This window comes from Myotis daubentonii, chromosome 15 (genome assembly GCF_963259705.1).
Source record: "Myotis daubentonii chromosome 15, mMyoDau2.1, whole genome shotgun sequence".
Classification (NCBI taxonomy): domain Eukaryota; kingdom Metazoa; phylum Chordata; class Mammalia; order Chiroptera; family Vespertilionidae; genus Myotis; species Myotis daubentonii.
In genome coordinates, this window is record NC_081854.1 from 11,255,417 (window position 1) to 11,281,875 (window position 26,459).

Consider the following 26,459-nt stretch of genomic DNA (forward strand, 5'->3'; position numbering starts at 1 on the left):
TGGATCTAGGACTGGATTGGAGCTACATCTGGGGTCAAGGTCAAGGTGAATCTGTGGTCAGGACCAGGGTTAAGGTTTAAGACTGGAGTATATCATGATCATCAGATTTATAGTTAAGGGCCAGGGTCAGGTCATAAGTTTAGGATTAAGGACCGTGTTGAGGTGCAGAACAAAGTCAGAGCTAGGTTTATAATAGAGACAGGGCTCGGGATATAGCTGAGGTCAGGGTCAGGTCAGGCCACAGGTAGGGGTAAGAAGAGGACTGGGGTAGGCTTACCTTTAAGTGTTGACCCAGCTTTTGTCAGAATGTGGGCTGGGGTGGCTGGAGGGCAAGGCGGGGGCCTGTGTGTCCTCTTTGCCTCTTTTGGCCGCCCGGACACTGCACAGGCCCCTGAAGATCCGGACTTGGAAGCACATCGCTGACCATAAGTGGGAAACTGTTACAACAGCTGCAAGGCGGAACCATCCACACCCTCTGAACCCTAGCATGGTCGTAGTGGATGCACTGGACAGGTATATAGATCCTTCTGGAGAGTGGCACCGCAGAGCGGGGACCGCCTTCCATCGTGCAGCAAGATCCAAAACATGCCGAAACCGGTTTGGCTCAGTGGATAGAGCGCCGGCCTGCGGACTGAAGGGTCCCAGGTTCGATTCCGGTCAAGGGCATGTACCTGGGTTGTGGGCACGTCCCCAGTAGAAGATGTACAGGAGGCAGCTGATCGATGTTTCTCTCTCATCGATGTTTCTAACTCTCTATCCCTCTCCCTTCCTCTCTGTAAAAAAATCAATAAAATATATTTAAAAAAAAAAAAAAAGATCCAAAACATATGGGCAAGGACAGTCTGTAGTTGATCAACCTTCTGGCCCTTTAAATACAGTTCCTCATGTTGTGACCCAACCATATAGTTCTTTTCGTTGCTACTTCATCACTGTCATGTTGCTACTGTTGTGAATCGTCATGTAAATATCTGATATGCAGGATGGTCTTAGGCGACCCCTGTGAAAGGGTCGTTCGACCGCCAAAGGGGTCGCGACCCACAGGTTGAGAACCGCTGCTGTAGAGAAAACAATGGAACGCAAATCCACGCATATTTCATTTACAAATATGGGTTCAGTAGGTGAGAGATGTACATAAACCACATCCTCCGGAGGCAGAAAACACTGTTTTGACTCAAGAGGCCGTAATCGCTGTGAAATGAGTCAGTGTCAGTAGTTGACCTCAAAGGGCTGATGGCAAGTGTGATATCTTCAAATGCTAAGGAAGGCCGAGTAGCAACGGGCTGGGCCATACATGGATTAAATGCTGAGGTTGAAGAATTGACGGCTTTGGCACCCACCCACCCACCCCCCACCCCCATGGCGGCAGCAGCATTTGTAGAGAAATGATGAAACTTGGTACACAGCACCCACTCCCCCAGGTCTCTCCTAGCGGGCATTCCATTTATTTGTTATTTTAAAATACCACTGCATTTTAGGTAGATTTTTTTTTAATAAGCTGAAGGCTATATGACTTGATCAAAAAAAAAGAAATACAGGGCTTCTAAATAAAACAGGGGGAAGAATGCGGGTTGGGTTAAGGTTCTGGTTTAGTTAGGGCTAATGCAGGCTGGAGGTGGATGTGAGTTGAAGGTTTGGGAATTTTATTTATTTCTAAGGTTTGGGAATTTTGAGGTCTCGTCGGCTTTCTGTATGGGAATGTATGTTGAGTTTGGCATTAGGTGAGGTGACAGTAGCTGCTGTAACCAATAAACCCTGGCATCTCAGTGGCTTAAGGCAACGATGCAATGTGTGTCGAAAGCAGGAAACGTTCATGTGTTGGTGCCACTACCACCTGCACAAGGAAGCGGAAGGGGGACAGGAAGCCTTCCTAGCTTCCGTCAGCCCAGAAGTGACCCAGGTCACCTCTGCCCATCTTCCTCTCAAAAACACTCGTCCCGCGGCCCTCCCCAGCCATGCAGAACGGGCCGTGCGATGACAAGAGTGGGAATCGAGGAGGAGAAAGATGGAGTCATAGTCCTTCGCCCTGGGTGGGAGGACTGAGAAGGGGACGTGGCCAAAAGTCCAAAGAGATGACAGAGAGAGACTGAGAAAGAGAATGCAAGACAGAAATGGACAGAGACCAGAGAGAATGAGGGGAGAACCCAGAGAGATAAAGGAACAGAAACGTAGGGAAAGGGACAGAGAGCCAGAGAGAGGGGGTTATAACGGGGGTGAGGGGTGAACACAATAGATTCCCAGAAGGGTGGCAGACTGAGACCCAGAGAGAGAAAGAGAACAAAACCAAACAAACAAAAGAAATCCGGAAGCCCCCTCCTACCCTCACCTGAGCCACCCTTGCCCTCTCTCTTTGCTTAGTGAGGCCTGACTAGTGGGTCCCTCTGAGTGATATTCATACGTAGTCCATTGGTTCATTTTAGTAGAGGTGTCATTTTCTATTTCTTTTCCTTCTCTTTTTTTTTTCTTTTTAACTTGTATATCTTAGAGGCAATGAGAGGGAGCCTACCAATTCTGACCACTCCTCTTTAGAAACAAACAAACTGACAAGGCAACCAAACCCTTCCCTTCTCGCTGCAGAGCTGAGATTGGGGGGAACTTGGAGGATGAAGGCAGCTTGTCAGTGGCCTTGGCTGAGCGGCACCGCGCCTCACCAGGTGCCTGCGGCTCTTGTCTCCCCAGGAGAAGAGATGGTTTTGGTCCCTGGAGAGGGACCAGGTCACTTACAGACAAAGGGGTGCGGGTGGGTAGCCGTCTCTGGGTCCGTGGCCTTTACAGCCTCTGCCTAACCCCCTCCGGAGGCCCAGAGATTCGTGTGGCACCGGCGCAGGATGTCCCTCGCCAACTCCACTGGGCAAGACCTTTCCAGGGGCAAATACAGTCTCCAGGACCCACACCCTCCGCACAATAGTGACTACTCGAGGCTCAGGGCTTTGAGGGGAGGGGGCGGCGGGATGGTAGACCCTCAAGGGCAGGGGGCGGTGCTGGACCGGGTGGAAGCGGGTAGCCGGAGTGGATGGGCAGGAGACTTCGCGTTGGGGGCTGGAAGGGAACCAAACATGAAACCGATGGGGGCGTGGCTTCACGGCGATGATTGAAGGACTGAGGCGGGGCTTGTCCTAGTGCCGTGGGCGTGGCTAGGGGCGTGGTCCTGTTTGCCGTGGGCGTGGCTTTATGGCGGTGATTGAAGGCTGAGGCGGGGCGTGGTCCTAGTGTCGTGGGCGGGGCTGTGGGCGGGGCTAGGGCGTGGCTAAGGAGCGCAGGCCTTCAGCTGACTTGCCTTAGCCCTGGAATTGAGGGCTGCGGAGAGGACCTGGGTTCGCCCCCCGCCGGTTCGGCTCGCACGGGGGCGGGCGTCGGAGAGAGGATGTTGGTTCCCTCCAGGGCTGGAGAGAGGATGCCAAGGGGTAATCTTGTAACTAGTCCTGGAAGCGGAAGATCCGGAAAGTATCTATTCTAGCCCGCTCCTCCGACTCAGGAAAACACGGGGCGGCAAACATAGTAACAACACCCAGCGGGCAGCCAGGAAGCCGATGCAATAGGCGCCAGCACACACTGTGGAAGGACACACTTACCCCAGGAGGCCGCCCGGCTGAGCCCCCAACCGCACACTGGGCTGAGCCTGGCACGTGACATGCGCCATCTCCCTGAATCCTCAAAAGGCCTACGAGGCAGAAACTTACCTTCATTATACAGACAGAGAAAAAGAGGCACAGAGACGCTGAGTAACCTGTCCCAACTCGCCCAGCCGGTGAGATGTAAGCTGAGAGTGAAGTCATGCAACCTCCTTCCCCAGCCCATGTGCTGATCGACTGGGCCTCAGATATTCCCATGAACCCCAGGAGCAGGCACAGGTAACAAGCCACAGACACACAGATGCACGCCCTAGCTGGATGATCCGGTCCCCACGCCCGCCTTGCCAGCTGTGGGACCCCAACCCAGCCCACCCCCCAAGACTAGGGTCCTCACCTGAAGCAACAGTGCAGCCCCTGCTGTGTTCAGCTGGCGGAGCTGGAGCCAAATAACCAACCACAAGCCCTAGCCAGTTTGGCTCAGTGGATAGAGCATCAGCCTGTGCACTGAAGGGTCCCGGGTTCGATTCTGGTCAAGGGCACATGCCCGGGTCATGGGCTCGACACCCAGTAGGAGGCATGCAGGAGACAGCCGATTAATGATTCTCTCATCATTCATGTTTCTATCTCTCTCTCCCTCTTCCTTCCTCTCTGAAATCAATAATATATCTATATCTATCTATCTGTCTCTATATAGAGATAGATAAATAGATAGATAGATAGATAGATAAAACGTGGAGACCTCTACAGGACAAACACCCCAGATTCTTCAAAACAATAAAATAAAAGTAACCAGCCCCCAGGCCTGAGGTCCCTGGGAAGACCTGGGATGAACTCTAGGGGGTCCTTGACCCCTGAGATCAAAATAAATAAAGGGAGTCCTGGCCTAATGGCTAAGCACAGGGGCTCCAGGGTGCGCCCCTGCTCTGTCACCGACCACCTGTGTGTCACGGGAGAGGCCGTTACCCTCTCAGATCTCACTTCCCATCTGTGTAATGGGGTCATCAAGGTCCTTCCTCCTTGGGTTGCTGTGAAGACTGCTTTCTGACTGACAAGTATCAGAGCTGAGCCTGGCACAGACCAGTGATGGTGAACCTTTTGAGCTCGGCGTGTCAGCATTTTGAAAAACCCTAACTTAACTCTGGTGCCGTGTCACATATAGAAATTTTTTTATCTTTGCAACCATAGTAAAACAAAGACTTCTATTTTTATATTTATTTTATATATTTAAATGCCATTTAACAAGAAAAACCAACCAAAAAAATGAGTTTGCGTGTCATAGGTTCGCCATCACTGGACTAAGTGCTCTGCAGGTGCTAGTCGTTATGAGTAGGCGTGAGTCTCCGTTCACCTGTTGAGAGGCCTGGCGTGGACCAAACCAGACAGCAGAACCTCAGTGTCCAGTGAACCCCCTGAAATCACACAGAAAGTTGCGTGTGTTCGTACAGCTTCCATCAGATTCACCAGGGGGTCCCCCAAAGGGTGAGAAAAGAACAAATACAGACAGAGACAAAGTGATGCCTCTCTACAGCCTGGATCTCCTCGGATCACGTCACTCTCTGCCCATAACCGCCCCCCTCCCCGACCCAGGCCTTCCCGTGTCCCATCCCCCTGCCCTGCGGGCTCCACCCTGAACTCAGGACCGGGGCTCAGTCTCACTTGCACCCCTTGCCCCGCCCCCCGCCCCCAGCTTTCTCTTTGCTCATAAAACACACATTTGGTCTTGCCTCGGGGGACCTGATTTTTTTTGTACAACAAAAGAAACTTGATCTAAAAATACTTTACAGTCCTGGGTGCTTGTGAAAGCTCTTCAGTTAACTGTGTACATAAATGGGGAAAAAAAATGAATAAATAACATTAGTACAACAGACCTAAACAAGAACACACTGGCAAAACAGATGGACTTCAAATGGAAACAAATCTTCAAGCTCTGCCATTCTCCGCAGGAATGTTTACCTTCTGTTTTTCTTATTCTCTACCAGTGAGAACGATTAAATACTATGAATACAAAGTTTCTTGTGTTAATGACACACTTTTAAAATCGCCAACACAGATCTCTCCCGCGCTTTCTGTTTACCTGCCACACGGAGGCACAGGGACCTTTTACACTGGCTGTTCCCCTTCTTTCCAACTCCAAACATCCCTGAGCACGGAGTGTCCTCCACCATCCCGCCTACCGCAGCCGCACAGCCCGCCCCAACACGGTGTTTAGTCTTCACGGCAGCGTGATTCATTCGTTCATTCACTTCAACATGTCTACGCGGAGCGTACGGCCACGTGCTGTTCGAGGCACAGACACAGCAGCCAAGTCCCTGCCTTCAGAGGCTCGCACTCTGAACCTCGTAACCATTTCTTTGCTGGAGTGTCGTGCTCCTCCCCCGCCCCCCCCAACCCCACTCCCAACTAACAGGTTTGCTCCCGAGAGCAAGAAGCATTTCTGTCACATTCTGATGCACAGGTTGGAAATGTCACTCTGCTGTGTCCCATTGAAAGCCGGCCCAGCGGCCCACAGGGTCCTGCGCTCTCTCTCACCTCCTCCCACTCTCCCTCTCAGTCTACCTAAGCCACCGTGTCCCTTCAACACACCAGGCACGCTCTGACCTTGGGGCCTTCACACTGGCTATTATTTCCTCTGTCTGGGACACGCGTCCCCCACAGGTCGACAAGGCGCCCTCTCTCTTCTCCTTTAAGATTCTTCCCAAGTGCCGCCTCCTCCAAGAGGCCTTCCCTGACCACTCTCCAGCTCCCTACCGCCTTTATTTTTTCTTTTTCTTTAGCACATAGACCTACCTGGCATATTATATTTCAGTTGTCTATCGTATTTGCCATCTGTCTAGAATTCCAGCTACGTAAGAGCAGGGATTTTTGTATGTTTTGTGCATCACTGTATCTTCAGAACCTAGAACAGTGCCAGACACACATTAGGTATTCAGCAAGTTTTTGCTAAACGAATGAGCAAATATCCTACCGTCTCTCTGTGCCCCACAGTCCCCGTGCCTCAGCCTAGCACCCTTCAGTAAATCTTTGGTGAGGAAATGAAATTACAAGTACTGGCTAAAACCCACCATGTACCTATTCTAATGACTTTACCTGCATTGTCAGCTGTCACCCTCAAAACAGCCCCATCGTGCCCTAGCCGGTTTGGCTCAGTGGATAGAGCGTGGACCTGCGGACTGAAGGGTCCCAGGTTTGGTTCCAGTCAAGGACACATGCCCAGGTTGTGGCTCAATCCCCAGTAGAGGGCGTGCAGGAGGCAGCCAATCAATGATTCTCTCTCATCATTGATGTTTCTCTCTCTCCCTCTGCCTTTCTCTCTGAAATCAATAAAAATACATTAAAAACAACAACAACAACCCACAGCCCCATCGCAGGAGGTCTGCAATGTTCTCTCTCTTTGTGACAAGGAGGAAACAGAAGCCCAGAGAGGTGATGTCACTGGCTCAAAGCCACACAGCTGAGAGTGGCAGTGCCGAGGCTGTACTCAGGCCCTCTGGCTGCAGCGGCCACACCCCCAACCACCATGCTAAGTATCACGATTCTTGTTTTCTGGCTTCCGTCTCTGTCCCCCTCGCCTGGAACCTGCCTCCTTCCATCACGGCCGATGTGCATGTCCCTCTTCTCTCTCTGCAGACCTGAATTTGCATCCAGGCTCACTGGGTGACCTCGGTGACAGAGGTCACCTCCCCAGGCCCCATTTCCTGTTCTGTAACATGGGGAGATTAGAAAGCCACTTGTCAGGGTTGTCCTGAGGGTTTCATGGGATTGCACAGGCCAGCACCCAATAGAGAGGCTGCAAGGACAATGACTGTGAGCTCCTTGGTCCCGGGGGGGTGGGGGGCGGGTCATTATGCTGATCATCATCTCCCCTGCCTTGGTCTCTGCGTCCCTCGTGCCCTCTCAGAGTCCTTGTCACCTGGGTATGTTTCTCTCCCCCTCTGTCTCAGCATTTCTCTCTCCTGCTCGTACCCAGCCCTCTCATGCAGCCGGAGAGCTATCTTCTGCCAGACACCCGGCACCGGGCACCAGGCGCCAGGCGGTGGGTGCCTCCCCCAGTAAACAAGGCAGCCGTGAAGTCTGGTCAGCAGAGAGGTGGGCCCTGCTGTGGGGGTAGACGAGGTGCTCAAGTAAACAGCCCCGGCGGATGAGTTTCGCATCAGTATCGCCTTGGACTCTCCCTTCGTGCACAGGGCAGAGGCACCTCGGAAGAAAGCTGTCTGCAGAGGGATGCCCTTCAATTAGGGACCCAATAAAACACCACAGGGAGGAGGGGGAGGAGAAGGGTCGCCATGGCCACAATCAGAGAATCCTAGAGAGAAAAAACAACAATTGGGAGAAAGATAGCAATAAAAGATTCTGGCAAGCCACAGAATCTAAGTCTCCGGCCAGCAGGTGTGGTTGTTAAGGGGAGTTCCGGCAGCTCAGAACCCTCACCCCTCCTTAGTCATCCCACACGCCCAGTAGATGCCACAGCGGCAGAGAGGGCGCTGGGCCCCGCGTGCCAGCTCTGCCACCCACAGGGGCTCCGCGGTCTCAGCCGTGCTTCTGTGGAAAGCACGTAGCGTGGAGACCTCCATGCCAGGCTTGGTTCCCACCCCCCCCAAGAACCTCGTGCTTCCACACGCAGACCCTCTCTCCTCTGCCTTCAGAATGCCCGTGGATGTCCAGGAGGCCTCATCCGTTCTTCCTGTGAAGATCTCTGTGGCCCATGACCCCATCCTTCCAGATTTCCCACCTCACTCTGTCCCTGTGCCTGGCAGCACCCTCTACGCTCCCCTGCTTTCTGTTCACCCCTTTTGCAGGCTCTCAGAAAGGGCAGACGGTCCGGGCTCGGCTCCAGCCTCGCAGTCACTGTCCGTAACCTTGGACAAGCTCCTCGGCCTCTCGGCGCCCCCCACTGCTCATCTGTCAAATGGGACTATTCGACCCGACCTCACAGGGGCTGGCGAGGTTTCCTGGAGAAGGCACAGCAGGGGGCTGGCCTGAAGGAGACACTCAACAAATAGGTGCCCTTAAGATTATTGCCTCATGCCCGGCCGGCGTGGCTCAGTGGTTGAGTGTCGACCTATGAACCAGGAGGTCATGGTTCTATTCCTGGTGAGGGCACATGTCCAGCTTGCGGGCTCAATCCCCGGTGTGGGACGAGTAGGAGGCAGCCGATCCATGATTCTCTCTCATCATTGATGTTTCTCTCTCTCTCTCTCTCCCCCTCTCCCTTCCTCTCTGAAATCAATGTTAAAAATATATTTAAAAAAGACTATTGCCTCAATCGTGTCTTAATGACTATAGCTCACACCTAATGAGCACACCCATGGGCCAGGCTCTGTGTTACTGAGAGCCACCATCCAGTCTGTGCTCGAGGGCAAGCAGGTGGCAGAACCAGGCTGATTACTGAGCTGTTACCCAGGATGCTTCCCACTCCCTAAACTGTGGGGTTTGTGCTCAAGTCACCCCACTGCCCAACCCAGGGACCCCAACATTATGCCAGAGAGCTCTGACTTGCCTCTTCGGGGAGGTGAGCAGGCAGAAAACCTCGCAGCCGGCCATGAGACCATGGGTGTGCTTTTATCTATAGGTTTTCAGGAAGTGCTTTGTCTACACACGTGCCTGGGGACCTTGGCCAGGAACCATGGCTTTAAGAAACTAAAACGTGGATCCTTCCCATCTGAAGACTCTGTATCATTAGAAAGTGGGGTGAGTTCGACCCGGTGATCTGCGAGGTCCTATGGAGCCCTCAGAAGCCTTCATTCATTTATTCATTCATTCATTCATTTCGTTGACAAGTAGTCACTGAAGCAGGACAGAGCAGTAGTTAAGGACTCTGCTGGCTGCCGGCTGTGTGACCACAGACAAATCACCTAACCTTTCTGAGCATCAGTTGCAAATCAGGAATAATAAAGTGCTTCGCTCAGGGAAGCAATGAGGATTCAATGGCACGCGGTGCCTAACGGGCCTTGTAGAAACAACCTTGGCTCTGCCCTCGCTCGCACAGTCCAGGGGAAGAGAGAGACCCAAACCAGTCAGTGATGACACAGAGTGGACAGGGCTGGGATGGAGTCACCCTTAGAATTCGACTGACCCAGCGTGAAGGCTGGAAGGCTTCCTGAAGGAGGAACATGAGAGCTGAGCAGTGCTGGATGTCGTAAGCACTAAAGACGTAGAATCACCACGTGAGAGATGTATCATTCGTCTACGGGCAGGTTGCCTCTCCCTCCATTCATCCTTCTAACATCCCCTGCTCTGCTCTCTGCCCAGCCCTGAGCTAGCCGATGCTGGAGACACATCAGTGACCAAGTCACCCTTGTCCCTGACCTTCAGGCTCACAGATTACCAGTGAGGACAGACATCAAACAAGTGTTATGAAAGAAATTACAGCCCTGGCTGGTTTGGCTCAGTGGATAGAGCGTCAGCCTGCAGACTGAAGGGTCCCAGGTTGGATTCCAGTCAAGGGCACATGCCCGCCCGATCCCCAGTAGGGGGTGTGCAGGAGGCAGCCAATCAATGATTCTCTCTCATCATTGATGTTTTTCTCTCTCTCTCCCTTCCTTTCTAAAATCAATAATATATATATATTTCTTAAATGCAGCAATAAATGTTCACACATATTTTTTAAAAAAGGAAAAAAATTAAATAAGCTGGGAAACGATATCACAAGAAGACCTTTCCTGTGACATTCACAAATTCCTCCCTTTGTCACCTCCCAACCATAAGCTCATCCACAGAGACAATGCACCCACTCAGTCAGCATTTATTAAGCTCTTTCTAAGGCATGGCAGATATAGCGTCTGCCATCACGGAGTTCTCAGCACTTTGTTCAGCCTTTGGTCCCTGACCACACAGAGGCAAGGTGAGCTGACGGGGACAGTCCGCTGCCCCTATTCAGTAAATAGAAACCTAAAACATATTTCTCAACGGTCCCTTCCCTGCTTATACGCTTCTGTAGCTCCTTATTTCTCTGAAGGCAAATACCAACAGCTGACCTTGGCCGACATCCTCCTGGTTCTTAGCACCATGAGACCTGACACCCACTTTATAGAACATTTCAAAATGCCCCTTTAGTATTCTGAAATTAAACTCATAGGTAATACAGCCACCAACACCAATTTTATTTTCAAAATTTTTTATCATGTCCTAAGTGAACTAACTACAATGGAGAAATTTATAGTAAACTAGAGGCCCGGTGCACGAAATTTGTGCACTGGTGGTGGGGGGGGGGGTCCCTCAGCCCCGCCTGCACCGTCTCGCAGTCCAGGACCCCTCGCTCCTTACCGCTCACCTGTTCGCTGCTCCTTGCCACTCAGCTCACTGCGCCTTAGCGCTGCCACAAAGGTGGGAGGAGCTCCCGCCACCACCACTGCGCTCGCCACCCCTGAGTCCAGCTTCTGGCTGAGCAGTGCTCCCCCTGTGGGAGCACACTGACCACCAGGGGGCAGCTCCTGCGTCAAGCGTCTGCCCCCTGATGGTCAGTGTGCATCATAGCGACCAATTGTTCCACCGTTCGGTAGATTTGCATTTTAGGGTTTTATTATATAGGATTAATAATCTATTTTTGTATACAAATGCTCCGGCACGGCTGTTCTAAAAAAAAAAAAAAAAATCTCATCAGCGCTGGGTGGTGTGACCCAGATGGCTGAGTGCCATCCTGTGCACTGAAAGGTCGCCAGTTCGATTCCCAGTCAGGTCACATGCCCAGGTGTGGGGCTCGATCCCCAGTCAGGGCTCATGCTGGAGGCAGCCAATCAGTGTTTCTTTCTCTTTCTCTCCCCATCTCCCTCCATGTTTCTCTCTCTCTCTTTCCTTCTCTTTCTCTAAAAAAAAAAAAAAAAAAAATCTCATCAGGCAGATACTAGCATCTAGCGTCAACTCACCACAAATGAGATAAGAATAAACTGTGTGTTGTTCGGACAGTTACCACAATCAGCATTGCCCGGGGTAACGTGGCTTCTAGCAATAGTGAATAAATCTAGATAGAATTCCCGGCAAAACCAAGAACAGGCAGGCCACAATGTGCACAGTTAGTTGAATTCCAGGAAAGGTCAGTGCCTCTTACAATACTGCAACAGCACTCAGTGCCTGTACGTAAAACGCAGCTCGGTCCTGGACTCAGCTCTGCGTACACAGGGTGTCCAGCGGAACACGGGGAAGTTAAGTGGGCCAGGGAAAGGTCTGGTGCGTCGGGACTGTTGAGATACCTGGCATCCCTGGACCCTGTGCACTAAAGCCGGTCACACCTCCAGGCACCGAGACAAACTCAAAATGTCCCTATTATTTCCAAAACAGCCCCAGAAGAAGAGCCACAGTCTCATGGCCCCTGCACATCCAGCGAGCCTCCTCTTGGGGTCCTCACTTTGTTCTGGCCACCTCAGCCCCTTGCTTCAGGCCTCCATACCTTGTGTTCCTCTTTCTAGAAGACTCTCTGTGGTTTCAGCTTTCAGGTCACCTCCCTTCCCTAGCCCAGCCTCTCTCAGAGCAGGTGGTTATGGTCTGATGTTTTCTCATTTGCTGGCTGTTCCCAGGATGGACTGGTTGCTCATGAAACAGGCACAAGGTAGCCGAGCCCTGGTGGCTGCTGACTTCCTGGTGCCCAACACAGGGGGCCTCACTGACTGTTGGGTGGTCACGGTGACCACTTCTAAGATCAAGCCCCAGTGTTTCCAGACCCAGGCCTGGTGTGGATCCCAACTCTGTCATTTCCCTGCTGTGTGACCTTGGGTACATTCCTTAACCTCTCTGAGGTGCACAGCTTTCTCTGTAAATTGGACATGATAGTGTCTACCTCCTTGAGTGGTTATGAGGTCCAAATCATGTTTATAGATCATGTTTATCAAACAACTAGTGGCCCTGTGCACGAATTAGTGCACATTGAAAGGAAATTAATTAGAAGAAATATGTTACTATTGCTATTCGCCATTTCTCTATAATAGAAGTGTCAACCAAATTCACGATTGATAAGGACAGGTTGAAACACATGCGTGCGATTGGCACCGGCGAGAGCTTTGTATGTATTGTGCATGCGCGAGTCAACTTAGCCCTTTATATAGAGAGAATAAACTTGCTTAATTAGGCCTGCTGTCTGACGTAGCTAAACTTTTTCCAGGCCAGTGAAGGACCCCCACTTCTCTTTCAGGTAATTGTCAGCAACACAGCAGTAAATATCAACACGAAGCATATTATTATTGTAGATCCCACAGGGAGAACAAAGGGTAAAATATTTCACTGCAGCAGTGTTTGACTATATTCTGCGCAGCGAGAAAAACTGAAGTCATTTTCAAGGTCCACCATTTCTTACTTCTTTTCAATTGGGTCAAGTTTCTAAGCTTTCTAAATCTCCGTTTTCCAGCTAATGAAAAGAAAATAGGATTCTACCAAGTCTCCTATCTACCTACTCCAGGACTTCTGTGAGCATCAAATGAGGTGAGGCGCAGGAAAATGCTTCACAGACATTTGGTTAAAGTGTAAAATGTTTGCACCTGGCTATAAAGCAAGTCCTGTTCCTGGGCTGAAAAAACTCCAAGGAAGCTAGTTGCTAGGGAGAGGAAGCCGGGGGTTGCTACGTAACATCATTACCCGGCGCCCACAGCCACCATTTCCAGGCTGGGCTGGGCTGTGGGCCGCATTTTGCGCCATGGGGTCTTGGCATCGTTGGCTGCGATTTGGTGGGGTGTCTCTCCAGGGTGGTGCCGGGGCCTGTGCCCCACTTGGGGGAAGACGAGTGTTGCTTTGTGGGCGCGAGGTCCGCAGTGCCATTTCTCTGTAAATGGCCAGTGCGCGTCACAGCAGCTCCTGCATTGAGCAACTGCCCCCCTGGTGGTCAGTGCGCGTCATAGCAACTGGTTGGACAGTTGGACACTTAGCATATTAGCCTTTTATATATATAGATGAACCCCTTTTGGTCCTACAATGGCAGTGCTGAGCCAGCAGCACCCACCCTCCGTGTATCTGCACCTGCACTCCACTCTGTGCCCTCTGCACGGCCCGCTGGGCAACCAAGACAGACCAGGCCATCTCCTTTGCCAAGGACTTCTGGCCTGAGGCATCGCCGGCCCCGATGGAGCCGGCCAACCTGCCGCTTCAGGCACAGCACCAGCAAGCAGGTCGCAGTGGACAAGCGGTACCTGGGCATCGGGGACTGCACCACGCGCATTCCCAAGGAGCAGGGCGTGCTTCCTTCTGGAGGGGCGACCTGGCCAACGTCATCCGCTACCTCCCCACGTGAGCCCTTAACATCGCCTTCAAGGGTAGGTACAAGCAGGTCTTCCTGGGGGCGTGGACTAGCACATGCAGCTCTGGAGGAATATTGCTGGCAACCTGGCCTCCAGCGGTGCCACGGAGCCACCTCCCTCTGCTTCATCCACCCCTGGATTTCGCCAGAACCCATCTGGCAGCCGATGTGGGGAAAATTTAGAATTGAGTGGAGTTCCAGGGCTTGTAACTGTCTGGTGAAAATCACCAAGTCTGCCCTAACCGGTGTGGCTCAGTGGATAGAGCATCGGCCTGCGGACTGAAAGGTCCCAGGTTCGATTCCGGTCAAGGGCATGTACCTTGGTTACAGGCACATCCCCAGTAGGGGGTGTGCAGGAGGCAGCTGATCGATGTTTCTCTCTCATTGATGTTTCTAACTCTCTATCCCTCTCCCTTCCTCTCTGTAAAAAAATCAATATATTTTTTTAAAAAAAAGAAAATCGCCAAGTCTGACGGCATCCTGGATCTGTGCCAGGGCTTCAGTGTTGGCGCGGGCATTAGCTCCGGGGCTGCCTACTTGGGCTTGTACAGCACAGCCAGAGGCATGCCCCCGGGCCCTGGGAACACCCACATGGCGGTGAGCTGGATGACGGCGACGGCCATGGCCGGCCTGGTCTCCTACCCCTTCAACACCCAGCGGAGGTGATGATGGTGCAGTGGGGGCATGTGCGGGGGGACCGTGGATGGCTGGCAGGAGATCTTCAAGGACAAGGGGGCAAGGCCTTCGTCAAGGGCGCCTGGTCCAGCGCCCTCAGGGGCCCGGGCAGAGCCTTTTGCTGGTCCTGTACGATGAGCTGAATAGAGCCACCGAGGTGTGCTCCTTGCCTAGACACGGGGACCAGGAGAGCCACAGAGACGACGTCACTGTTACAGACCATTGATCTTCCAGAAACTCCAGTGTTCTTGCCCAGCGGCATCATGGGTAGGGCGCTGGGGAGGCTCTAGAACCGGTTCCTTGTGATGAGGACCACTGGCACCCTGATTCCAAGCATAGATGGGGGGTGGGGGGGACACTGTCGCCCTCCCAGGTCCACAGGCAGGGCTGCTCCACCACGCAGGCCTACAGCCCAGGTGCTCGCAGGCCGGCCGTACTGATAGTTCACTTAAAGGAAATCAGCCCGCGCCCTAGCTGGTGTGGCTCAATGGATAGAGCGTCGGCCTGCGGAATGAAGGGTCCCAGGTTTGATTCCGGCCAAGACCACATGCCTGGGTTGCAGGCTCAGTCCCCAACAGGGAGTGTGCAGGAGGCAGCCGCTCAATGATCCTCTCATCATTGATGTTTCTATCTCTCTTTCTCTCTCCCTTACTCTCTGAAATCAATAAAAATGTTAAAAAAAAAGACTGGACATGGTTGTGATATTTAAAAAAAAAAGTAAGAAAGGAAATCAGCCCGGCCAGCGTGGCTCAGTGACCTATGAACCCGGTCATGGTTCGATTCCCGGTCAGGGCACATGCCCAGGTTGCGGACTCGATCCCCAGGGGGGCATGCAGAAGGCAGCTGATCAATGATTATCTCTCCTCACTGATGTTTCTGTCTCTCTCTCCCGCTCCCTTCCTCTCTGAAATCAATAAAAAGATATTTTAAAAATAAAAATAAATAAAGGAAATCATATCACCCATTTGTACTTAAGCACCATCCTCATTGCACTGCTGAATGTTTGCGACTAAGTTCTATGTCGGATGTAATCTGCTGCAAACAAAACCAGGCACAGAGAATAAAAACACACACACACACACACACAAGGAAAAAAACCTGAACACGGCAGTGTGCCCTCAATAAATAGTTACTAAGTGGCTTCTAGTTCAGGACATAAGACGTGAGGTTTTAATTTATTCAAGAAAGGCAGGGGAGCACTTGCTGCGGAGTCTCACAAACCTGGGTCAGAGCCCAGCTCTGCCACTGGCAGGCTACGTGCCTCTGGGCCCATGAGTCTCCCTCTCTGAGCTGCAAATGTTTGCCCGTCAAATGGGGTCATAACTGTGCCCCCATGTGGAGCTGTTGTGAGGGTTAAATCATATCGTGTAGCAACTGTGAGGCGGTGCCCAGCTTGGAGTCAGGGGCTGGACTGTTATTAGGGATGACTCTGGAGCACATGGAGGAAGCGAGGAGGGGGTGAGGGACATTTGCTCCATCGGATGGACACGGGAACAGAGGCCCAGGGAGGGGAAGGGCGTGCCCAGAGGCCACAGAGCAGCTTAGAGGCAGAGCAAGAACCAGAGACCAGGGCAACGGCCTCCTTCCCCATCTCCGTGGGGGGCTAGTCAGACAGGAGTCACGGGCAGGGAGTGGGCCCTTTAAATCCTAAGCTCCACCTTTGCTTAGAAGGGTCTTTGGGGGAGTATAAAAAGGGGTGCAGTTCTCCTCTGCTCCAGAAAACCACCCGCTGCTCCTGCCACCGGCCCCCAGCCCAGCCTCTCTCCGGCCACCCAGCCTCGCCACCTGGGCGCCATGCAGCTGCCACCCTTCGACATGTGGAAGGACTACTTCAACCTGAGCCAGGTGGTGTGGGCACTGGTCCAGAGTCAGGGGCAAAGGCCCGAGGCCCAGGACATGAGGGAGCCAAGACCCGAGCCCCAGCTGGAGCCGGAGCCGGAGCCGGAGCCGGAGCTGGGGCCGGGGCAGGGAGGGTCGGGGGCCAGCGGAGGCCTGGCCACCCTGTGCAACTTCTGTAAGCACAACGGAGAGTCCCGCCACGTCTACGCCTCGCACCAGCTGAAGACACCGGAGGGTGAGGTGGTGTGCCCCATCCTGCGGCACTACGTCTGTCCCCTGTGCGGGGCCACCGGCGGCCAGGCCCACACGCTCAAGTACTGCCCGCTCAACGGTGGCCAGCAGTCTCTCTACCGCCGCAGTGGGCGCAACTCGGCTGGCCGCAAGGTCAAGCGCTGAGGACCGTGAGGTGCCCCCACCCCTGCACCCCTAACCATCCTGGTTAAGTCCCCATGACGTTCCTGGACCCTCCCCAGACTCACCCGGCCCTTTGGAACTGCTGGTCCCCAGAACTCCAGCCCTGATGGATCCTGAGACAAGGGTGGCTGCCCGGGAGCCAGGCCGGCCCAGCCCCTGGGGCCGCTCGGCCTGTGGGTTCTGTCCTGCGGGCGCCTGTGGGTTCTTGGTGCAGCAGGACCGCTGCCCCTTGGACCACACCGCCCGATGGCTCCTTTGGGGCCACAGCTCATGGATCTTTAGGGGACACCAGCCCTGTCCCTCTGACTTCTCAGCCCCAGCCCCAGGCTCCATTCCTTGTGGAGTCCTTGGGTCCTGGGACCCACAGGGCCCGCTGTGGTCTCCCAGGCCGGCCGTCAGAACTTGCAGAGCGCACAAGACTGGCTTGGACCCGCAGCCCGAGAACTTCAAGAGGGGACTGTGACTTCAGGCCAGCCTGGCCCACCGTCCTCAGCACCTGCAGACCCGGGTTCATTGTGAGCCACAGGGAGGGCGCCCTCCTGCCCTCCAGCCCCCCATCAGCGCGTCCACCAGGAGCTGGGGGAGGGAGGGGGCGCACTGCAGGACCCCATGTCTGGGAGTGGAGAGCCTTGAGGTGAGCTGACACCCTCCAACTCCCCCGTGACTGGGTCCCCCCTCCCCCCAGACTGTTGGCTGTTCGTTTGTTTGACTGCTTTACTGAGCTCTGCCCTCAACGCAAACCACTCAGGTCCTCTCCCCCAGCCAGAGGGCGTGGGCCGGCGAGGGCAGACAGACTGCGGGGGCCGGGCGCGGCGCGGGCGCGGGCGAGGCTGCGTGGGCTGGCCTCTCCCCGCCGCCTCCCGCCCGCCCCCACCGAATCACAGTTTGCTCTAAGGTCGGGTTTGTTGTTTTGCTTTCCCTCCCGGTTCTAACAGTGAAGTCAACAACGTGCCCGGCTGGGAATGGCAGTTGCCTAGCGTTTATGTTAAGGGGAGAATCTGAGCCCCAGTCAGGTTTTAAGTTGTTTTGGCGCACGGCGGGGCCCACGTGTTGCCCGCTGGTTAATAAAGAGCGTTGCTGGTTGCCTTTGAAATCGCTGTGTCTGTTTGTGTCTTCTCGCCTGCCCCCTCCCCCAGTCCCCGCTGGTGGGGGAGGGGGACCCGCGTTTGCCCGGGAGGCGGAGCAGGAGGGGGTCCCCTCGTATGTCCTCCGCGCCGGTCTCCTGGGGACTGGCCCTCCCCGCCCAGCTTCCACCGTGACCCCCCCGGCTCCTTCTTCTGGCTCTTTCCAGGGGTCCCTCTCCTGCCCTGCTAGACCACGGGTCTTCAAGGACCAACTTTATGGTTATTCTTAAACTTTGGGTGCCAGACCCCATAGTAGAGGTGATGAAAAAGTATGGCCCTGCCCTGACCGGTTTGGCTCAGTGGATAGAGTGTCGGCCTGCAGACTGAAGGGTCCCAGGTTTGATTCCGGTCAAGGGCATGTACCTTGGTTGCAGGCACATCCCCAGTAGGGGGTGTGCAGGAGGCGGCTGGTCGATGTTTCTAACTCTCTATCCCTCTCCCTTCTCCTCTGTAAAAAATCAATAAAATATATATTTTTTAAAAGTATGGTGCCCAGGGAAACACACATATGCACAAAACGCTGCATATAATGTCAGAGGTTCTTTTATTCCATTGGTCCACAAACATTTATTGTGCATCCACTTTGTGCCAGGTACTGGTCGAGGCATGGGCGGGTACAGCAGTGAGCAAAGCAGGCAAGACTCCTGCCCTCAGGGAGCTGACACTCGAATGGGGAAGGGAGTTGCCTGACAATAAATACACAATGTCAGGGGTGACGGAAAAGAAGGCAGGCAAAGGCATGGAGCTTGAAGGAGAGGCTGTTACGTATGTGGTGGTCAGGGAAGGCCTCTCGGTGGAGGTGCCATCTGAGCAGAGTCCAAACGAAATGAGAAAAGCTGAGAGTATTGCCCTAGCCGATTGCTCAGTGGTTAGAGCGTCGGCCTGAAGACTGAAGGGTCCCGGGTTCGATTCCGGATTGTGGGCTCGATCCCCAGTGGGCGGCATGCAGGAGGCAGCCGATCCATGGTTCTCTCTCATCCTTGATGTTCCTATCTCTCTCTCCCTCTCTCTCTCTGAAATCAATGTAAAAAATATATTTTTTTAAAAAAACGAAAAGCAGAGAATATCTGGGGGGAGGGCATCCCAGGCAAAGAGGACAGCAAGTTCAAAGGCCCTGAGGTGGAACTGAACCCGGCCAGCTGAGTGAGAGGTGAGATCAGAGAGGCTCACCCTGGTGAGTCTGGCCTTCACTGTACACCCTCAGACGCAGAAATCCTCCCCAGCTCCCCTCACACACACACCAGTCACACAGAGCGCCAAAGACCCAGTGAGGCCCTCCGCTCACTGGTCCTTTTCCAGAAACGCAGCTCTGCCCATGGCAGAGACCCCCAAGGTAAGCCAAACAGAACTGCAGTGTGCAGCTGTGGTATTGTGGGGTGCCCTGGAGGAAGCAGGGGGGAGGGGGTGCTGCATCAGGCAGCAAGCTGATGGCCCCTCCAGTGGGGTGACAGGAGCGTTTGCTAGTTTAATAAAGGCCCCAAGTGTGACAGAGTGTGGGCAGCAGTCACAGAGAGCAAGCAGCCAGGACGGGCCGGGTGGAGGGGTGCGGTGAGACCTGCAGGAGGGCGGGCGGAGGGTGCTGAGGGCGGTCTGGGGTGTGGGTGACCTGAAGTGCCTGGGGCACAAGGGGAAGCGTCCGGGAGGCTGCTGGACACCGGGTCCTGGTTCAGCAGAGAGGGCTAGAGAGAAACAATTAGTAGTCACCAGGTGTGTGTGTGAGTGTGTGTGTGTGTGTGTGTGTGTGTGTGTGTGTGTGTGTGTGTTAATGAATTAAGCCATTTATTTGACAGAGAATTAAGTGGCAGGGTGGCTGGAGGAGCTGCGGACACCGCAGGGGCTGAGGGCATCATCTAGCCTGACCTTGATCTCCCCCAGCATCTCGCACCTGCACTGCTCCACGCGCCCAGGCCGTTGGCTCCCTCCCTGCCACCTCTCAGGAGCTCCACCTGATTTAGGCCCAACTCCCCACTCAGCCCAGACTCTCTGGGAGCCACAGCACCCGGGCTGCCTCCCTGGACACCCAGGGGACGGGAGACGCCTAGGCGACACCAGGTGGCTGCCCCCGGTTCCCGCTGGGGCCATGGGGTCAGTAAGGATATGGCGAGTATAAGGCGCTCGGTCGGTGCTATAGGGCGAATGTTGTCCTCCCCCCAAAAAGGTGTGTCCTACCCCTCAGCGCATCAGAATGTGGCCTCACGTGGAGACGCCATCGGTTAAGGTGAGGCCATACTGGGATAGGGTGCGCCCTTATCCACCATCACTGGTGTCCTTCGGAGAAGGGGGGAGAGGCACAGAGGGGAGGCAGAGCCGGAGATCAGAGTGATGCTGCCACCAGCCAGGGGAGGCCCGGGGCTGCCAGAGGCTGGAAGAGGCCACGAAGGATCCTCCGCTAGAGCCTTCCAGGGAGTGCGGCCCCGCCTACAGCCTGGATTCGGGCTCTGGCCTCCAGACTGTGAGGACATGCATGCATGTCTGCTGCGTAAGCCGCCCAGCGTGCGGTGTTGTTATGGCAGCCCTGGGAAAAGGCACGCTGGGCATCCAAGATGTCGTCGGCGCCTCAGGAGTCTGGGCCGAGGGACGGATTTGGGCCTAAATCAGCCTGGAGCTAAATGAGGAGGCTGAGCAGGGAGCCAGGGAGCCAGGGCAGAGGTGAGTGGATGGGGGGTGCAGGTGTCCGTGAGCGGAGACAGGATGCAGGGGGCTGCTCAGACTCCAGCACCGCCCCCCTCCCCCTCGGGTCCCTACCATGAACCAGGGACTAGGGAGCCAGGGGGATGGAGAGCGCTAGGCAGCCTCCAGGACCCAGGGCAGGCAGACAAGGGACAGAATGGGCCTGGAGGGCACCACAGACTTCTGCTCGCGGGCCTCAGGCGCCCACCCTGGGTGTTCTAGAACAGAACAGGGAGAGAGACAGACGCTGGACGTCATGCAGAGAAGCAAATGCTTAAGAGTGAACCCCTCCCCACTCCCTCCAGCCCAGAGGATAAGGGGGGGGGGGCAGTTCTCCACCCACATAGAGCCGTGGGAGAAAAATTAGGTCCATAGCCCTGTCCGGTTTGGCTGAGTGGATAGAGCACCGGCCTGCAGACTGGAGGGTCCCGGGTTCAATTCTGATCAAGGGCACAGGCCCGGGTTGTGGGCTCCATCCCCAGTGTGAGGTGTGCAGGAGGCAGCTGATCAATGATTCTCTCTCATCATTGATGTTTCTCTCTCCCTTCTCTTCCTCTCTGAAGTCAATAAAAATATTTTTTTTAAAAAAGGAAACAAGAAAAATTAGGTCCCTTAAAGATGGCCCTAGAACCCCACAGAGTTCCATTGTGCCCTGAAGTGTACACGCAGAAGGTGGGATTCCTGAACCTCACCTCCCCCTCAGGTCAGGGTGCCCACCATCTCCCCTCCCCCTCAGGTCAGGTACCTACCATCTCCCCTCCCCCTCAGGTCAGGGTGCCCACCATCTCCCCTCCCCCTCAGGTCAGGGTGCTCACCATCCCACCTCCCCCTCAGCTCAGGGTGCCCACCATCTCCCCTCCCCCTCAGGTCAGGGTGCTCACCATCCCATCTCCCCCTCAGGTCAGGGTGCCCACCATCTCCCCTCCCCCTCAGGTCAGGGTGCCCACCATCTCCTCTCCCCCTCAGGTCAGGGTGCTCACCATCCCACCTCCCCCTCAGGTCAGGGTGCCTACCATCTCCCCTCCCCCTCAGGTCAGGGTGCCCACCATCTCCCCTCCCCCCTCTGGTCAGGTGCCTACTATCTTGTGAGACTCCGAAATTGAATTTGTGCTCCTGTCAGGGTCCAGGGGTCTAGTGTGTTGTGACTGTCAGTTAAAGCTGATGTCCAAGCCCTGACCGGTTTGGCTCAATGGATAGAGCGTCAGCCTGCGGACTCAAGGGTCCCGGGTTCGATTCCGGTCAAGGGCATGTACCTTGGTTGCAGGCACATACCCAGTGGGGAGTGTGCAGGAGGCAGCTGATCGATGTTTCTCTCTCATCGATGTTTCTAATTCTCTATCCCTCTCCCTTCCTCTCTGTAAAAAATCAATAAAATATATTTTTTTAAAAAAAGAAAAAGCTGATGTCCGAGGCTGGCCAGAACCTGGGCCACGCTGGAGAATTTTATGCAAATGGAAAGGGTAGCTCCACTAACTGAAGTCCCTGTTTTTGATCTGTTGACCATGCTAAGATCTCTCTTGGGTTTAGCGTTCTGTTTCTTTGTGTCTTTCACTCTGTCCCTTTCCTCTCCTTCCTTCCTCCCCCTCCCCCACAGTCATGCTGACAAATGCAAACCTTTCTCACAGACTCCACTCTCATCATAGACAACTGCCTAAGGAATCCCCGCTTGGACGCCTCGTCATGTCCAGAAGGGAAGTCACACACCCAGAGGAAACCCTGTCAGCGTCCCCGTCAAAGTACTGACCACACCCAGATTCTGACCACGCCACCCCGGCCCCCAGCTCCTCTCACCAGGACTGTGGCAGTCACCTCCTCACCCGTCTCCCTACTTCTGTTCTTGACCTCCTCGGCTCCAGGGCCTGGAGTACACGTTCCACCCCCAACAAAAGTGATCCCACTAAAACACAAGTCAGTTCACATCCCTCCTCCGCACGGGGCCCTCCTGTGGTCTGTCTCACTCAGAGTAGAAGCCGAAGTCCTCACCGGGGCCTCTCTCTGAACCTCTCCTCTCACTCTCTTCTCGCTGTTCCGCGAATGCTTCGGGGACATACCTGCCGGAGGGCCTTTGCACACACCCCGCCCCTCCTTGGATCACTCTTGTCCCAGATTCCCACTGGTGGTGGCTTGCCCCCTCACCTCCCGCCGTTCTTTGGTCAGATATCACCTCCTCTGTGAGGCCTTCGCATCCTCAAGCTGCTGATCCCTCCTGCCTGCTCTACCTTCCTTTCCACCTTAACCACCAGCGAACATGCCATGCGGTTTCATTACTGCTTGTGTCTACGGTTGCGATGGTCAGTTTGATGTGTCCACTTGGTGAGGCTACTGTCCCCCCAGCTAGTCAAACACTAGCCCCACTGCTGCAACGCAGGTGTTTTATGGATGCAATTAAAGTTGATACTTGGTTGACTTTACATTTTTAAAAAATATATTTGTATTGATTTCAGAGAGGAAGGGAGAGGGAGAGATAGAAACATCAATGATGAGCGAGAATCATTGATCGGCTGCCTCTTGCACGCCCCCCAATAGGGACTGAGCCACAACCCGGGCATGTGCCCTTGACTGGAATCGAGCCCGGGACCCTTCAGTCCAAAGGCCGATGCTCTGTCCACTGAGCCACACCAGCCAGGGCCTTGGTGGACTTTAAGTAAGGGAGCTCAGCCTAGATAATCCAGGTGGCCTGGTTTAATGGTTTGAAAAGTCTAAAGAACAAATTTCCTCTCCTAGATCCAGTTCCTTTCACTTCTTATTGCAGCCCACAACGAGGAGTTTTACATCACGATCTAACACACGCATGTGCACACACACACACACACACCTCTGAAACCAAAGTTCACAAAAGAGTACTCTTAGTAATAATAACAAAACAGTTATTACATGCCAGGCCCTGCTCAAATGCTTTCTACATATGGACCCAGTTAACATTCTAACACTCCATGAGGGAGACACTAGGGCTAATCCCCATTTCACAGACAGGAAAGCCAAGGGCCAGACAGGCTAAGCAACCTGTCCGAGGTTACACAGCAAGTAAATGGGGAAACTGGAATCCAGACAGCCTGACTCCAGAACTGAGCAATTTCCACGTTCCTAGGATGTGTCTTAAAAACCTCTGAAAATACACAGCTGAAGCAAAAGGTCCTCAAAGCAATACTTACCTTACTACTTAGAATGCACTCCGACAATTTCCTACTCTGCTTTATTGTGTTTGTTTGTCTGCGACCCGCTAAATGTTTTTCTGGACCCACAGTTAGTTAGGAAAACAGGCCTTAGGACACTTTCCCTAATTTATCCCCATTCCTGGGGCCTTGCCCTTTGACCTCCTGCATCCTGTTCAACACCCCCACACCTACACAAGTCTAGGCCTCACCTCTGCCAGAGGCTCCCTGGCTCCAGCTTTCTCATCAGCTCCAGGCCTGATTTAGACCCACATCATCCCTCAGCCCACACTTCCCCGGCACCAGCAGCATCCTGGATGCCTCGCCAGATGCCCAGCGTATTCCTTTCCGAAGGCTCCCATAGCAAACTGGGTGCCTAAAACAGCAGAAATGGCCCTGGCCGGTGGCTAGGTTGGTTAGAGTGTCGTCCTGTCACCGAAAGGTTGTGGGTTAAGGCACATACCTAGGTTGTGGGTTCCATGTGTGGAAGGCAACTGATCAATGTTTCACTTTCTCTCTCTCTCACTCTCTCTCTCTCTCTTTCTCTCTCTCTCTCTGATCTACAAAAACATATCCTCGGATGAGGATTTAAAAAATTAATAGAAATGCACACTCTCCAAAAATAAACTCAAAATGGATAAAGGACTTAAATGTACGACGGGAAACCATAAAAATTCTAGAAGAATCCAAAGGCAACAAAATCTCAGACATATGCCGAAGCAATTTCTTCACTGATACAGCTCCTAGGGCACTTGAAACTAAAGAAAAAATGAACAAATTGGGACTACATCCAAATAAAAAGCTTCTGCACAGCAAAAGAAACCATCAACAAAACAACGAGAAAACCCACTGTGTGGGAAAACATATTTGCCAATGACATATCTGATAAGGGCCTAATCTCCAAAATTTATAGGGAACTCATACAACTTAACAAAAGGAAGATAAACAATCCAATCAAAAAATGGGCAAAGGACCTAAATAGACACCTTTCAAAAGAGGACATCCAGAAAGCCAAGAGACATATGAAAACATGCTCAAAGTCACTAATCATCCGAGAGATGCAAATCAAAACAGCAATGAGGTACCATCTCACACCTGTCAGACTGGCTATCATCAACAAATCAACAAACGACAAGTGCTGGAGAGGATGTGGAGAAAAAGGAACACTTGTGCACTGCTGGTGGGAATGCAGACTGGTGCAGCCACTATGGAAGACAGTATGGAGTTTCCTTAAAAAACTGAAAATGGAACTACCATTTGACCCTGTGATCCCACTTCTAGGAATATATCCCAAGAAACCAGAAACACCAATCAGAAAGGATATATGCACCCCTATGTTCATAGCAGCACAATTCACCATAGCTAAGATCTGGAAACAGCCTAAGTGCCCATCAGTAGATGAATGGATTAGAAAACTGTGGTACATCTACACGATGGAATACTATGCTGCTGTAAAAAGGAAGGAACTCTTACCATTTGCAACGGCATGGATGGAACTGGAGAGCACTATGCTAAGTGAAATAAGCCAGTCAATAAAGGAAAAATACCACATGATCTCACTCATTCATGGACAATAGAGACCATTATAAACTTTTGAACAATAATAGATACAGAGGCAGAGCTGCCTCAAACAGATTGTCAAACTGCAGCGGGAAGGCTGGGGAGGGTTGGGGGGCAGGAGGTAGGGGGGTAAGAGATCAACTAAAGGACTTGTATGCATGCATATAAGCATAACCAATGGACATAAGACACTGGGGGATAGGGGAGGCTAGGGGACTGTCTAGGGCGGGGGGATAAAATGGATACATATGTAATACCCTTTGTAATACTTTAAGCAATTAAAAAAAAAAAGAAAGAAAGAAATGCACACTCTCACAGTTCTGGAGGCCAGAAATCTGAAATCAAGCTGTTGGCCGGGTCACACTCCCCCCGAAGACTCTAGGGGAGGGTCCGTCCTCGCCTCTTCCAGCTTCTGGCAGCCCCTGGCTCCCTGGCTTCCGATCTCGGTCTTTCCTCTGCATCTCTCCCCTCTTCTTATAAGGATTCCAGTATGCCATCATTTTCACGAATTACGCCTCCAATAATCTATTTCCAAATAAGATTACATTCTGAAGTACTGAGGGGTAGGATTTCAATATCTCTCTTTTTTTTTGAGGGGAGGGGTGGGTACAAAATTCAATGAACATCACCTACTGAAAATATTCACCAGGTCTTAACTGGCCCTATACCCCCAACTGGGACCTGGGCCAGAGAAGTGGGTGTCACCTACACATCTCCCTGCTCCCCAGCCTGACAGGCTCTGCACTCTTTACATTCCGCCTTCCAAATGCCTCCCAATTAATTTCCACCTTTCCCACCATCTCTGCTTTGCCCAGTATCCCCACCCCTTCCTTGTCCCTGCTCTAGATTTCCCCCTTGACTCTGGCCAAAAGACTTGCCCCCTCCCATCCAGCCTGCACACAACGGCCAGGGTGACACCTTCCTGAAGCACATGGCAGGCCCTTGCTTCCTGGCTCAGGCCCACTGCCTTAACACTGCCCGTAAGACCCTGCATGGGCCGCCCTGACTGCTGGACCCGGTCCCCTCATGGGGCCCATGTGGGGCCTCATATAAACCCAGCCCTGGGGACTGTCAGCTTGCCACCCAGTCTGCGCCTGCACCCACTAGGAAAAATACAGCCAGAGCAAGACACGCGGCCACAGCGATGCATCTCATTTCAGTTTAATAGCCAGTAACCTCAAGGGATTGGGTCTATGTGTCTACCTCTCCCCGGCCACTCACTCACTATCTCATGATTTCC

At 53.3% G+C, this 26,459-nt stretch overlaps 1 protein-coding gene and 2 pseudogenes across 1 annotated transcript; all 3 read left to right on the forward strand.

Moving 5' to 3' along the window:
* Window positions 1-283: 283 nt before the first annotated feature.
* Window positions 284-1,386, forward strand: LOC132216334 (PRELI domain containing protein 3B-like; annotated as a pseudogene).
* A 10,694-nt stretch (window positions 1,387-12,080) lies between these two features.
* LOC132217288 (ADP/ATP translocase 3-like) lies at window positions 12,081-14,686 on the forward strand (annotated as a pseudogene).
* A 1,568-nt stretch (window positions 14,687-16,254) lies between these two features.
* NANOS2 (nanos C2HC-type zinc finger 2) lies at window positions 16,255-16,695 on the forward strand. The gene has a single exon (XM_059665501.1). It carries the CDS (start codon window positions 16,255-16,257, stop codon window positions 16,693-16,695), a length of 441 nt encoding a protein of 146 aa, XP_059521484.1.
* Window positions 16,696-26,459: the final 9,764 nt, after the last annotated feature.

Excerpts from the sequence above, each read along its gene's own strand:
- NANOS2 (XM_059665501.1), top strand. The coding sequence starts at position 16,255 with ATGCAGCTGCCACCCTTCGACATGTGGAAGGACTACTTCAACCTGAGC.